The sequence below is a fragment of the Papilio xuthus genome, unplaced genomic scaffold (genome assembly GCF_000836235.2).
Source record: "Papilio xuthus unplaced genomic scaffold, Pxut_1.1 DF829758.1, whole genome shotgun sequence".
In the NCBI taxonomy this organism is placed as follows: Eukaryota; Metazoa; Arthropoda; class Insecta; order Lepidoptera; family Papilionidae; genus Papilio; species Papilio xuthus.
This window is the reverse complement of record NW_013528891.1, coordinates 1153461-1169022: the sequence shown is the minus strand read 5'-3', so window position 1 is coordinate 1169022 and position 15562 is coordinate 1153461. Positions and strand designations below refer to the sequence as shown.

The window sequence follows — 15562 nt, the reverse complement described above, 5'->3', positions numbered from 1 at the left end:
ATATTTCCGCGCAAACGGAGTTTTGGGTGACAGATAGTATTTTTTTTAATTATTAAATGAATAAGTAATAATATTAAACGATTGTGTTTATCATTTTTTATATTAAGTCACCATGTAATGACAAGTAATGTGGACGGATAGAAAGGTTAAGAAAGACCTGAGTATACTGTGAATTTAAGTTTGACTAATAACTTTAATAGTGATGTACGCAAGATCCACTTACAGTATACTTACAGCCGACCCTCTGTAGGGATAGACAGGATGATCATGTGTTTAATCAATGGCTATTTATAAACCTACAAATGAAATCGACTCTACAGCGATAAATAGGAATCGATGAAAACTTAATTCTTCAAAATGTGTGCAGTCTTGTACACTTGCTGAAAATTGGTAAAACAAAGTCCAAATGATGTAACCTCTGTCTTAATAAAGACTTGATAAACTATGATAAAAACATTGCCGAAAGCATACTAATCTTTATCAAGTTAGCACAAATTCTAGGAGGTATTTTTTGCTTGCGCAAAAACCGAGGTGAATGCACCTCAGAGCTAGGTTAGAGGTTCACATGCATTAGGGTTAGACATTACGTTTTATTATTATTTTTAAACTATAAAGACAACAGAATAACTGTATTAAGCAATTCTTTCGAGTATTTTTGTTGACTTTCAAATTGATTAAAATACAATTTAAATATTTCCTATATTATGCATGGATGGATGGATGTTTGTTAGAAGGTATCTCCAGAACGGTTCAATATGTATCGACGTAATTTGGCACACATGTAAAACATAGTCTGTAAGAACTCATATGCTCCTTACTAAGTTTTTTAAGAACGGAGTCGCAGGCGACAGCTTGTTTTTTCAATGATTTTGGATTAGTTTTGTATTTCTGTCCGACTGTTACGGATCTGAAATAGCCCATTAAAAGCATCTTTAATAATATAGATTGAATATAGCCTTGTTGATTTATATGTTTAATTTATTACTGACAACCATAACTTAGAAGTTTTATAACCGAGACAAAACGCATGCGCAAAAAATAGGCGCCATAATTGTAATGTTTAACACACCGTTATTCTGTTAGTGTTAATTATATATATTTAGTTCGAAATATTTATAGTTCTTTTCTAATTTAAAAATAAATAATGTTTGTACTTTTACTTTACTACTTTTGTAGAATAGTCCGTAGCTTGTCGCTGTTGTACAAATGAACAGCTGGCAGAATGCAATATACGACAACACAGTAGTCCTGTGTAACAGCTCTGAACCGATTCAAAAGTAATCATATGAATATCTCTCATATAAATTTGAACTATTGAGCTGCGATTCAATAACTAAATTAGCAGCTCATAGCTCATTGCGATTATGTGAATCGATGTGCCGCGAGCTGCCTGGTGACTAGCAGTTTGCAGCTCGAAACTCAAATCATAACGCAGGTACAAATAGAGCTGAGCCGTGAGTCGGTTCACTGATCTGATTCACACACGTGAGCCGTGAGTCAAAATTTGTGTGAGGTTTTTGGTGTTCTTTACGCCTGATTTTAATACAAATCTTGTTGATGAGAATGCGATGGGGCTTATGAAAAATGTCTTTGGGCATCGGTTTATTCGCTATTTTTGCGAACTTAGATGACAGTATGATGCAACATTTATTATAAAGAAAATTTATGTATCATATATCTTTTATTAAAGGCAATTAGGTAGATTATTATAGACAAGGTAAAAGCAATGGCGCCACTGAATATTAGCCACACCTAAATCCTTCCATTCAAAAGCAATGAAATCATCGTTGCAGCTTGTTTTAATAAATTTCCATCGTTTAATATTTAAATAAACTAATGTATTCATTATAATTCGTACAATAATTTGTATATTATCGTTATCATATGTAAATTTCATTAAAACTTATAAAAACTTACGTCACTTGTAAACATAAAAACACAGGTAGAAGATTCTCTTTTGGCACAGTCCTGGCATACTTAATTGACATGTAAAAATCATCTAATTACATTAGCAAACAAAATAACGTCGATAAATTATATTAGCCATTATATTTTTATTTTGATCTGAACTGTTGTATTTTTTTTATAAGAGAAGGGTGCAAACGAGCAGCGGAAACAGTGGCAAACGCTCGCGTCTTAGTGCGCGGGGAATTTAAAAAACTTAGCAGTCTATGTAATCTTCCAGACTATGTTCTACATCTATGCCAAATAGCGAGATCCACGCAGACGTTCTGGAGATAACTTCTAACAAACATCCATACATCAAAACATTAGTAAAAAGTAAGATAGTTTATTGGAAATAGTTGTTCCAATCGTCAGCTCACTACATCCTCACTGAGGGGTTGGAAGCCTACCCTAAGTTAAGGATTACTAGGCTATAACTAACCATGCTGGCCCAGTCCGGGTTGGTTGTTACAAAATGACATTTAAAATAATGATATCCAAATAGTTATTTTAACGTCGCCCTAAAGCCTGATACTAACATAAAGAATAACACAATTTGACCTTGACAATAGTTTGCATTGAATTGTAACAGATACAATATAGATAAAGACTTGAATAAGTCATTGTGCATTAAGTACCGACTGCAGTAAACCTTCGACGATTGATATTGAACCTCATTGAATAGCCGGTCAATTACGTCACTAATGTTGTGACGAGAGTGAAGGAGTGAGTATGTCACGTTCTATCATTATAATATAATAAAAGCGAATGGATGTATGTTTGTTTGAAGTTATCACCAGATCGGGTTATCGGTTCTCGATGAAATTTAGCATAGAACATAGTCTGGAAGAACACATAGGCTACTTATTATTTGTTTTTATTTAAATCCGCACGAACTTAGTTTCCGTAACAGCCAATCTTATTCTTAATAATATTAATATGAATAGTTAGGTCGATTGATGGATGTTTATAAAAGGTATCTGTAGAACGACTGAATGGATTTTGATAAAATTTGTCATATGTATAAAACATAGTCTGGAAGAACGAATAGGGTGCTAATTATGTTTCTTTTAATCCCGCGGGGACGACATCGCGGGCGATCGCTAGTACTATCATATAGGGTATATATTAAATTGTTTATTTCTTTCTTTGTTTTGAATAGGCTCCAAAACTTTTGAATAGATTTGAAAAATTCTTTCAATGTTGGGAAGATACAGGATGACATAGGCTATTATTTATTACTAGTTTGTTGTGTTTTTATAATTAAGATAATTTATCTTTGAAAGATCTTAAAGGTAGACGTAGGAAAAAGGGCAGAATATTTATGTCATATAATAACAGTATGACAAATCACAAAGCTCTTTAATGTTGCCGCAATGAATGTTTGAATAGATCGTTACTTATTGATTGCTGGCGACATCTTTGACCGTGAGCTGAGAAGGTCGAAAATCTAGATTCTAGACGCATGTTAGTATTTAACAGCCGAATACAGGTGATGTCATTGAATTTTAATGACGTTAAATAAGTATTGGGACGAAATTATAATAAAAAGTATTTATATTACGAGGAACGAAAAATATGAGCATACTTAGCGTCATACGTCGTAAGTAACAAATATGTAGGCTTTGCACGTATAGCTGTCAGACCTAATTATTTTTAAATTAACAAAAATGTAGCCTAAAACATAAGTTACCTTCTACTGAAATTCTCCTCAAAATCGGCTCAACCGTTTCAGAGATTACCCGGAACAAACAAACGCCTTGCGGACACAGACAGATATTTTATTTGATTTTCGTTTTAAGTATCGTAAATATATTATTTATACAAATATAAAATATGACTTTATTAAATATAACACACAACATGTGTACAGAAAAACATTTTTATCCATTGATATAAATGGATAGGCGATTGCTTGGAGAAACTATTGTTTCGTTGCGATTTAACGACACCTATTGATATCGAATGACAATTCATTCTAATAATATAATTAGCGCCAAAATGGCGGAAATCAAAAAGGCACAAAACACAACATCTTAAAGCCACACTATTTATAAAGGCCACTGTGTTTATCCCTTTCATTCTCATTGAAAAAACAGAGATGTAACTATGCTTTTCGCAACTTCGTCAGCGGAAACTTATATTAAGATATACACTAAAGGAGTGTGTACACAGTCGTGGAAATTACAAGTGTTAAAAGACTTTATAAGTATTCAAATGATGTCATACTTATTATTTGTTTAATTCAAATTCGATAAACACATAATATGATGTCATCGTATTTTTTTTAATTCATACAAAGACCATTTGTATTCCTATGCCAGTAATGTCGCATTTCCTCTTCGTTATCAAACTTTTGCAATCTTTTTCTACGAAATTTTAGCAAAAATTTACATAGTTTCTTTTTAGTAATTTTTCATTAAGTACATTTTTTTATAAATTAATTTAGAAAAATAATTTTAGTAAAAATAGTTATTGTGATGTAAATCTGTTAATATCATCATCATCAGCTCATTGTCCATACGTCCCGACTGAGGGGCTCGGAGCCCACCCTAAGTAAGTGACTAGGCCATAGTCTACCACGCTGGCCCACTGCAGGTTGACTTTACACATATCTTTGAATTTCTTCGCAGATATGTGCAGGTTGCATCACGATGTTTTCCTTCACCATAGCAACATCGGATAAATGTACATATGTAAATCGCAAAAAAACATTGGTACATTAAATTATTCAAACTTTCGTGAGACATTATAATAAACTTATATAAAAACGGCTAAAGTGTTGAGGAATATACATTGGTACATGGCGGGATTCAAACCTAGGACCTGCAGATTTCAAGTCAAGTGCTTAATCCCTGAGCCGCAGACGTTCTTTAATATACTTAACAGTTATCTGTGGAGCTAGTTTTTTACCGAATTCCTCGCAAAATGCATAACATTTGCATAATTGAAAGAACATTGACATTAGTTACGACCCTGACGTGAGGACACTCGTATGTTACGCTGCGTATTTATATTCGGCTATTTCGAAGTGGACATAGATGTTGTCGCAACAGAGAGTTCACGCATTATTTATATAAATGAGCAATAGAACTAGAACATTTAAAAATAACGTTTTAATTATGAAACAAACAAAGAATAATCACACTTCTTACTAATATTATAAATGCAAATGTTTGAATGGATGTTTGTTTAAAGGTATCTCTAGAACGCCTGTATGGATTTCGCTGAAATTTGTTATAGATGTAGAGCATAGCTTGGAAGTACACATAGACTATTTAGGCTTTTTTTAATTCCGCGCGGAAGGTGGCGACTAGTGTATTTCTAAATTGATCTAATTTAGTATACAGGAAATAGAAAAAGAAAATAAATACGATAAATAAAAATACATATGCCAATTATTGCATTTGTGATAGTTATTTACTTAAGTTGGTTGTTAGATTCTACGTCTGATTTCGAATTTAAATAAATTTGAATTTTTAATATGCTCTGGTTATTGTTTACTCTGTGATATTCCAGAAATATTTCTTGTGTGTTTATCTTATTTCTGTACTCGTACTAATCTGAATAGCCACATCAATGTTTATTTTTAAAGTTAAATTAACGGTTAGTCTTCCGGTATTAATAAAAAAAAATTGTGGACTTTAATTTAAGTGAGATGTAATTTTTTAAAATAAAAATGTAGTCATCACATTTGCACCACGAAAACTACAAAAATAAAATTATTTAAAGTGTCGCTTGCAACAAAAATTATGATGAAATCATCAGAAATATAATTGGCACTTACATTTAGTGTCACACATCTATTTGCAACAAGCTACGTACACAGGTAATATTAAAAAAAAAGTTTTAAAAAATAGTGACGTACATAACTATCGATAATTTACCTTCACAAATTAAACTCACTAAATAAATCAAGATTTATCAATTGGTAAATGTCAAATGGAAAACAAAAATTTAACTAAACAAATAACAGACCAGGTGACAACATGCGACCTTATAAATACAGTAAATTAAGTTAATTCGTCGTATTTCTTATGGTTGACATTATAGATCAAACACATTTTTTCCACTAGCGGCCAAAATACTTTTAAAATTCCCCAAACTTAATTGTAGTAAATCTTACTTCATACTAATATTATAAATGCAAATGTTTGGATGGATGGATGTTTGTTGATAAGTATCTCCAGAAGGGTTGCTCTCGGAAATTTGGCATAGAAGTAAAATATAGTCTGGAAAAAAACGTAGGCTACCGATTAAGTTTTTTGTATTCCGCGCGGACGGAGTGGCGATCAGCAGCTAATAACAAATAAAAACGGTTCTCGTATTGTGTCAATTTGACGGTCAGAGTGATGACGATGAATTGAGTCACGATTTGTTTACTTAATACATAAATTATCGTAAATTGAACGACTGTGTATTATGTCAGCATTATTACGTCACTATTTTAAATCGTGCGTGACCTTAAACTATTGTTACAGAACGATGTCAGATGTGACAGTCTGTTACATTATTCTTTGACTTAACCGAGGAAATTTAACAACTACAAATTAATATTTGAGAGAAGAAAAAAGCAAAGGATAAGACATATTGGCCCATCTCTGTCTGCCCCATCCATTAGACGATCAACGAATGAGTTTTTTTTAAAGAAAAGGTTGCAAACGAGCGAGAACAACGAGGTGATCATTGGCCCATGGATATCAGAACACTAGAGGAATGGCAAATGCGTCGCTGGCATTTTAGATGAATGAATGATGATGTACGCTTGCTTCATGAAGGACCCTACATAACATTTTATTTATTACTGACTTTAGTAAAGTTTTAACGGTTATAATACGTAATACACTATAACTAAAATGAGCTGATTTTAGATAGACTCATTACAAAAAGTATATTTCGTGTACAGCAATATTTATACCAGCCTTGCTCTAAAAAGATAATCAACAGATCTTACACGGGTTTTCTTTGAGCTGTTAGGTATTGTGTAAAAATTTCAAACCTATTTTATATTCATGTCACATGTAACAACAGCATTTAACCTTAAAAGAGACGCACAAAAGAAAACAATACGCAAACTGAATATTTATCGATACAGAATATCGATAACATAACTTACAACACTAATTTCTTAGAATTTGAAAATGTTTCATGTATCTAATATTTTCCTCTTCATGTTATTGACAAATATTATACAATTATTTTGGCATACTTAAATTAACAAGAAAGAATTTTTAAGCGTTCCTAAAATAATTAAAGAGTTTGGATGTTATTTTAAAATGTCTAAGTTAGGTTTTGATATGATATAAATATATTTTTGTTTGAATGTAAGCAACGTTTAGAATCTTTAATACCGTCTTAAGAGTAGATTTAAACAATTCTGTTTTGCTTATAAATCAGTATTTTACCTTATCTTTTAACATCCGGTGAGATCGTTGATCAAATTCCGAGAAATAAATCAATAAACAAAATAAAAAAACACTGTTGTATTATATTTCCGATATCAATTGTCATCACCTATTTGAGCTTTTTCAATCCAAGAATAACATACGTAGAATTGGATTCAATAAATAAACGAATACAAAGAAATTGAAGATAAACAAACCTAACAAAGAAATACAGGCAATGTCAACACCCTCTGGTTACTAACAGATTAACACGAAAGTACCAACGATTAAGGATCCGTTCACACATAAGACGCGTTAGAATTGTGAAGTCATCCGACACAAGTTGAACCCAAGAAATGTGTCTAAAATTGTATAAAAATTGATAGTAAAAAATAATTATAATTATAAAAATAAAGGTTTGGCTGTTTTATTACAAATGGTTTCATGATTAAATCAATATATTTTAAAAGTATTAATTTCCAAAGAATAAACAAATATTAGAATTTACTTCTTAAATTTAATTATTTTCATACGTGTCTGTGTGTAAACACCCTAAGATTTATCTTAAAACAGCTGATAGTAATCTCAGTTTGAAGTAACAAGAGAAACAAACCAAATTCGCGGAATTAAAATAAATAAATTCATACCGTGAACTTGTAAAAAAGATAAAAATAAACAAACAAATAGTATCCTTAATAGTTATCTAATTTTAAAACTATTTAGGGCATAGTTATTCGGAGTACGAAAACATTTTTCTATGAATCTCCAGACTTTATTTCCACACTCAGAGATTTTAACTGGTGGCTAAGACGTACGCTTATCATCGTCGTCATATCATATACGTCCCCACTCTCTGGGATCGGAGACTACCCAAGTTAGAGGTGACTAGACCATATTCAATCACGCTAGCCCAGTGCTGGTTAACTTTACACATATCTTTGATTTTCTTCGCAGTTATATGCAGGTTGCATCACGATGTTTTCTTTCATCGCAAGAATATCGGATAAACTTACGTACGAAATTCGAATATCAAAAAAGTTTGGTACATGACTAGGATTCAGACACGTACTTGTAGAGTTCGATTATGATTACTTAGAAAAGACTCTGAGTTCGACGGTAAATTTATATATTAAAAAGAATCAATATTTTTATTAGAACAAGTTCGGCCAGGTGTTTAGTATTGTACCAAATATCATGATTTTATTGCTACCTAAAATAATTATCATTAGTTAGGTGTGGAATTAAAATAAATAAAGATATTTAATCGCTTTATTTACATATTTTATGATATTCATGTAAATGTTTTAGTATATTCATAAAAAAATGGACTACGCTTAATTTTGTTGCTATTGATGCAAGACAATTACACGATTTTGACTTTAATTAATATTTTTATAACTTTATCAAATCAACTATGAGAAGCACATCACTAATTCATTATATTTATTTTCTATGTTCACTGTATATTTATCGATATATTTCCCCCAATGTGCGGTACATCACTATGACATTAACGCATGGCGGGCGGCCAGCAACAGATTGATGGCAATTCGAACGTAATCCCACATCACCTGGGTCACAACTAAATATAAACATCGTATCATTCACTTGCCTTGAAGTGTAATTCGCTTTCTAATTACGATTGTACTAGATTAGATATATTTAATAGAAGATAGTAATTACAATCATCATCAGCTCACTAAACCCTGAGGAGCTCGGAACCTACCCAGTCACGGAGGACTAGGCCATAGTCAACCACGCTGGCCCAGTGCAGGTCGGTTGACTTCACACATATCATTAAATTTCTTTGCAGTTATGTGCAGGTTGCATCACGATGTTTTCCTTCACCGTAAGAACATCGGATAAATTAACATAAGTAAATCGGAAATCGAAAAACATATTGGTACATGGCGGGATTCGAACCCAGGACCTGCAGATTACAAGTCAAGTGCTTGACCCCTGAGCCAACAACGCTCTAGTAATAACAATATGCTACTACAATTTTTAATTCATTTGTTTTAAATATATCTAAAGATCACAGAAGCAATCATTTTTTAATCTGATCTATCGGTAAAAGGATGATCGATATTAAAAATCGATTATTGGGAACCGCATGAGAAATGTCACAGTCTCCACGTCACCATTTATAAAAAAAAATCGACAGACAATTATTTTGTGACAAATCTATCACGTAATCGTCCAAGTTCACAGACGTTTTACATCTCTAACTGTGAGTGTCTGAGACAAAGATCTTAGCTTAAAACATATTGTTATCTCTGTTTTTGTCAAAGATAATGGGATGACGATATGTTTTATACAGAGATTTTGGTCTCGGAAACCAACGGTTAACCATTTTGTGCAAAAAAGATTTTGACAATTTTCATACGTAAAATCTATCTCGTGTTTCCCCAAGTTCACAGATGAGTTACATACATCTCTCGATGAGCAAAGAGTTACATCTTTAACTCTTTTTTTTCTTGATATTTCTTAGTAATTGTTAATATAAAATTTTATTCTTATTGAGTTCATTTTAATGACGCATACCGCATTAGACATGGTGTGGGACGAAGCAGTTTGTTGACGCAGCTGTAGTAAAGCTGTTTAAAATACAATTTGGTACAATTGGAATGCAGTTTTATATTTCACAGTTGTATAAATAAATTTCTATATGATTTAGCACAAAATTTAATCTTAGGGTGGGTTTTCACTGATACAACATATATGATATAGATTGTTATGACTCAAATTTGATTTGTAAAGTACAGATAATATTTACTTTTCGTATTAAAAACTTAGATGAAATAGGTACACGTCAAATGACATGGCGGCCATATTGATATTTCATTTTTTTTAATTTATTTTGTAAAAATTGTTAAATAAAGTGAAAAATATTATACACTTATCTGAAAAAATCTATTATCAGAAATATTTTGGATTTTACGAGTTTTAACGTAAATTTTCATTATTCATAGGTTTCAATTGAATACGATGAAAAAAGTTAAAAGTAGATGAAAGTGTTTTTTTAATTAATTCTTACGGCTTATGTCGGAGTTTTATCAAGTTACATATTTGGCATATCCAATTCCTTATATGGCCAATTCCAGTCTACTGAGACTGTAGCAGCAAAAAGATGAAACTCCTTATATGTTTTATTAGGTGTAACTATTTTCTCTTACATAATTTGTACTATTAATCTGGTGGGTTGATATTTAAATGAAATCAGAATTAGATGTTTGTACAGTCAGCTGCATAAATGTATTGTTAGGAATAAAATTAGCAATACACCGGAAATGAGCCGGTGTATTGACTCAACGCTGGCCTTGCTAAGAAGTCATCGTTTGTGTCCTCTGGGATCCATTCTGACACTAGACTTTGTAACGAAAGCACGTCATTCGCGTGTATACATTTACAAAGCTTCACAAACATGTATACGTCTTTTTATATATTTTTTCTGTGCCTCCCTTTCTCCGTCGATTAAAACTAGGCAACGCATCTACAATTGTACCAATACAGCGGTTGCTTCACTATTTCAGAGTATTCAGGTGGCCGCTTGCTTATTTGCCAGCTTATGTAAACAAAAAAAATGACTTCGGTTTTAAAAATATTTATGCAACTAGCCGTCTCTGTTTGTAACCATGAATCTATTCTCAATAAATACATACGTATTTTTGAAACCAAAGGCGTATACAAGTTACTCAATCTTTGTTAATGTATATATTTAACATATTTATGCAGCTGACTGTACTTCATTCAACGATCTAGATTGATAAGAGAATTCTGTATTCATCTGGAACAAATCAAACTTCAGTTCCGATTAAGTGTTACCAATTTGTGCGTCCAAACAGACAGACGTTTGTGTAGATAAATGACGTTCAATTCAATACCAATTGAGTCGGCAGTCCTAATTGTTACGTCCGTGAACCTGCTATTCGGTGTTTACTTTCATTTCGAACAATTATGGTCAATTTAGTTTTTTTTCTGTGAACTTAATGTATCTGGCAACATTAACTAGAATCCTTGATAGTCTGTGGTCGTTAAATTAATATGGCACATTATAATGTTTTTAATTATTTCTGCGTAATCTTCTTACAGTGAAGGAAAACATCGTAAAGAAATTCAAAGGTATGTCTGAAGTCAACCCGCACTGGGCCAGCGTGGTTGACTATGGCCTAGTCACTAACTTAGGTAGGATCTGAGCCCGTCAGTGGGGATGTATAGTATAGATGATGAAACTTGAATTGGTACAGATTTTACCGGTTCCGAAGTTTTTATTTTAAAAAGCTTATTAAAGTTACTAGAGTAATAGTAAAATTGAAATAAGGATTCAATTACATACCTCATATTCAACGTTTTCAAGAAACGTTGAATATTATTGCCAGATGAAAAAAAACAAACGAAATATATTCTCGTAGTAAACAAAATGATTCTGTGTTACATTATTCATAATATACGTTCATAATACGTTCTGGAATGTTTTTGGTAATACATTTGTGTGTTGTCAGGGTAAACTACCAAGGTAAAGCATTTGTAAGTTTTACCACAGTTTAAATTATTGTGTACAAAGGCACGTTGACAGGATGATTTATATTCTGTGAACGTTGACGTTTAAATACGATTAGTGTAAACTGTAAACAATCTTCAAATATTACCTTTTACATGTGTTAAGTAATTCGCTTGATATGTCAATTTCATCAGAAAAATCTTAATTTGATGGACAGTAACTAACTTAATTTACAAAATAACCTAGTTTTAACCTCGCCTTTCTTTCTTTTTTATATCATAAGGTGGCAAACGAGCGAGCGGCCACCTGAAATCGCTGAAATAGCGAAGTGATCGTTGACGGAGGAGAGGATGCACAGAGAGAAAATATCTTCCCTTTCCATGCATCCTCTCATCCGGAAAGTCCACTTCCACTTCCCATCCTTTCCTTATAAGAAAAAGGGTGGGAAGGGAAAGAGGACTAAATAAGGCCTCCGGGAAGCAGAAGAAGATTAGAATTGGGCCTTCAAATATCATTTATCTTAAAATTTTCTCATTGGAATATTCATCGAAATTTCTGGAACACGGAAATTTCTGAGAACATGAAGTATTTGTAAACAGTTAATCATCGATTTAACTGAACTTTAAGCATCCTTGAGACGCAATAACAGATAACTAAACGATCTGTCTGTTAGGTTTTAATTTGAAGTGTTAATACAAGAGGGGGGTAGGAGTGTTGCCAGAACAAAGGTAGAACGACCTTGACATTCCGCGCTTGTTAACGTTTGAAAACGTTTGGATATGGGTCAGTGTTATAGTAACCAAATATTTTAAACACAATAAAGGATTAAATCTTACTAATATTATAAATGCGAATGTTTATAAGGTATATCCGGAAAGGCTGCATGGATCTCACTGACATTTGACATAGATGTAGAACAATATGGAAAAACACATAGGCTACTTATTAAGTTTTTTTTATACCACGCGGACGGAATCACTAGTGACAGCTAGTTATAAGAAAAAATACACTTTTCAACTTTATATTTCATAGTTTCTTAGCTTCGACATTTTCCTTATTTCCAGGATATTTCAATTATATTAATTAATGTTATCTGTTAATTGCAGAATAAACGCTAAAAGGTTTTTTTTGATGACATGTATCCGTTTTATTTGCGCATGGCAACCCTATTGTGAGATTTAATTAATCATTTCGCGGTATTTTAATGTGACAAGCATTTCGTAACGGCGTTTTATAATTACAAATATCTAATACATATGACTAATTACATGTTATGCTATAATTAAAGATATTCTTATATTAATTAACTAAGGGATACTTAGTTAATACAATGTATACTTTGGATCATAGATTGTATGTAGATGGAATGTTTCATACACATTTATAAATGGATAGGCGATTGCTTGGAAATGACAGCTTTTGTTTATCTGTATTACATCGGAATATACCACAGATACCATTAGCGCCGAAAAGAAGAAAATCAAATATGCACAGAATATTACATCTTATAGCCAGTCCATTTGAGAAAGTTCATACAAGTTTGACATATCGAGAGTAGATTTTCGATAGGTTTTAGTGTAGTTGACTTCTGTAGTAACGCGAATTTTTGGATGAATTATAAATGTTCATTTGGAAGCATCTTCGGAACGACTGAACAGATCTCGATGAAATTTGGCATCGTAGAACATAGTCTGGAAGAACACATAGGTTAATTATTTTTTATTTATTGCGATCGTAGTCGCAAGCAACAGCTAGTTTTCTATAGAAGTCATTACAAACCTATCTAAACTATATAAAACTTTAAGCTTTCTTAGTTTTTACTATAACAACATTTGTAAGAAACGTTCTTACCATGATTGAGCTGTTTGAGATCCCGATATTTCGGCACATTTGCATGCGCCACTATCTAAACTAAACAGTTTTAGATAAAGCTGGTATCATAGACTTATTAAAAACATGTTTTTCATCAATTTAAACACAGAAACTTTTTTTATAAACGTAAACAACAAATGACGTTGTCAGCCAATACACAAGACTATTCACCTTTACGGCCTCTTTTTATTAACACTCAATAGTGTAACACTTTTATAAAGTAGGTAAAACAAAGACTTACAAAAGAAATATAAACTAATTCCTTATCAATATTTAATTAGAGAAACAAATATAAAGACATTTGTCTTTTTTAATATCAAGGAAATGAGGACAAGCACACTGTAGCTGTTTATATAGCTGACTACCAGTCGCCCGCGACTCTGTCCGGACGGATTTAAAGAAAAAACATAATTAGTAGTCTATGTTTTCTTCCAGAATATGTTTTATATGTTTGCCAAATTTCATCAAGATCCGTTCAGCAGTTCTGGAGATATCTTCATATAAACAACCATCTAACCATTCATCTAAACTTTCGCATTCATAATATTAGTAAGTTTTAGACTTAAAAGATCTTAAATCGTCATAAATTGCTTGAAATTACTTCAGAAATGTATTAAAGCCATTATAAGTAAGTTCTTTGTATTAAAATGTATTCTCCTTTCATATAAAACCCATCATCTGCTTATTCCAGAGTAAATCACCCATTTTTTTTTATTAAAAAAAAGGTGCGTTCAATTGCAATACTGCGTTCATCTACTGCACTGTTTCATTGTTATTTCGTGTGAATCTATAACTTGCAGTATTTCCTTGATTACTTGCTATTGACTATCGATAAATCCATTCTTTACACACAACACTAGGAGTGCGAGCAAGACTTCCGATATGCCTATAAGTGCAAGAGAGAACAAAAATAATTTATGACTTAGTTTGCATAGCTCAACTATACTCACCATAAGTTGCAGTCTTCAGTCCTCGTCTGTTCAGGGAAGTAACTTTTCCCGTTGTGCTGGCACGGCAGCATGAGGTTCCCGGGGGATAAGCCGAGGCATACAGGCTCGTAGTCAGGACAGCAATCGTCGTGCGCTCGTGTTCGATTGCAGAATTCATCGCAGTAACATAATGTATCTGTTGGAGGGATATATATTAGTGACGTCAGAGCCCACAAGATCCCACCATCATACCAGGAATGATAGTCATATGTCTCATGACGTAAACAACGGCCTTGTTTTTCATTCACAATACACAGGTTACCGACGATTTAAATCGATATACGCTAAAAATCGATATAAATTCGGTTTGAAGTTTTTGTTTTGAGTTGTTATATTTTTTTATAAGGTGACACGAGAGCGGCGATCTGAATTTGCCAAAAAAGCCGCTGTCCTTAAGCATCCGAATGCAGAAGAAAGGGAGGCATCCCTTTAAAACTCAGGCTTTACCTTTCCTATGCGTCCATCTCTTCCAAATTTCCAATGTAACCTTGCGCCACACGTCAGAAAAACCCCGGAAGTAGGCTGTACTAACTTTGATCGATGTTTCGTAGTATAAAATTCGATTCCCCTCTGATAGGTCGGGATTTTGATTGCCAAAACCTACCTCAGATTTATTACATTTATAACAAATGGTTTTTATAAAACTTACTAAGTATCCTATGAGAGCATGAATCCTGTCTGTCGTTGCAGCAACCATTCGTCTTGCCGCAATACGGTCCTGGAGGTAAATCTGGACCCCAGTACGCCGCGCACGCGCATATCAACGCGAAGAACACCAACAGATGTTTACTGTAAAAAAGAAATATTGTTTAAACGATTGTAAAGTAAACGTAGATCTTCATCGCAGTATTTATAATAATACTAGCTGTCGC

The 15562-nt window shown here is 32.7% G+C and overlaps 1 protein-coding gene across 1 annotated transcript in view; it reads right to left on the bottom strand.

Annotated features, from left to right (window-relative positions):
* Swim (Secreted Wg-interacting molecule) overlaps positions 1-15562 on the bottom strand; it is a 39911-nt gene that overhangs the window by 13163 nt on the left and 11186 nt on the right. Inside the window, 2 exon segments of the mRNA NM_001312143.1 lie at positions 14652-14826; positions 15340-15479. Coding sequence (NP_001299072.1) covers positions 14652-14826; positions 15340-15479 — 315 coding nt within the window.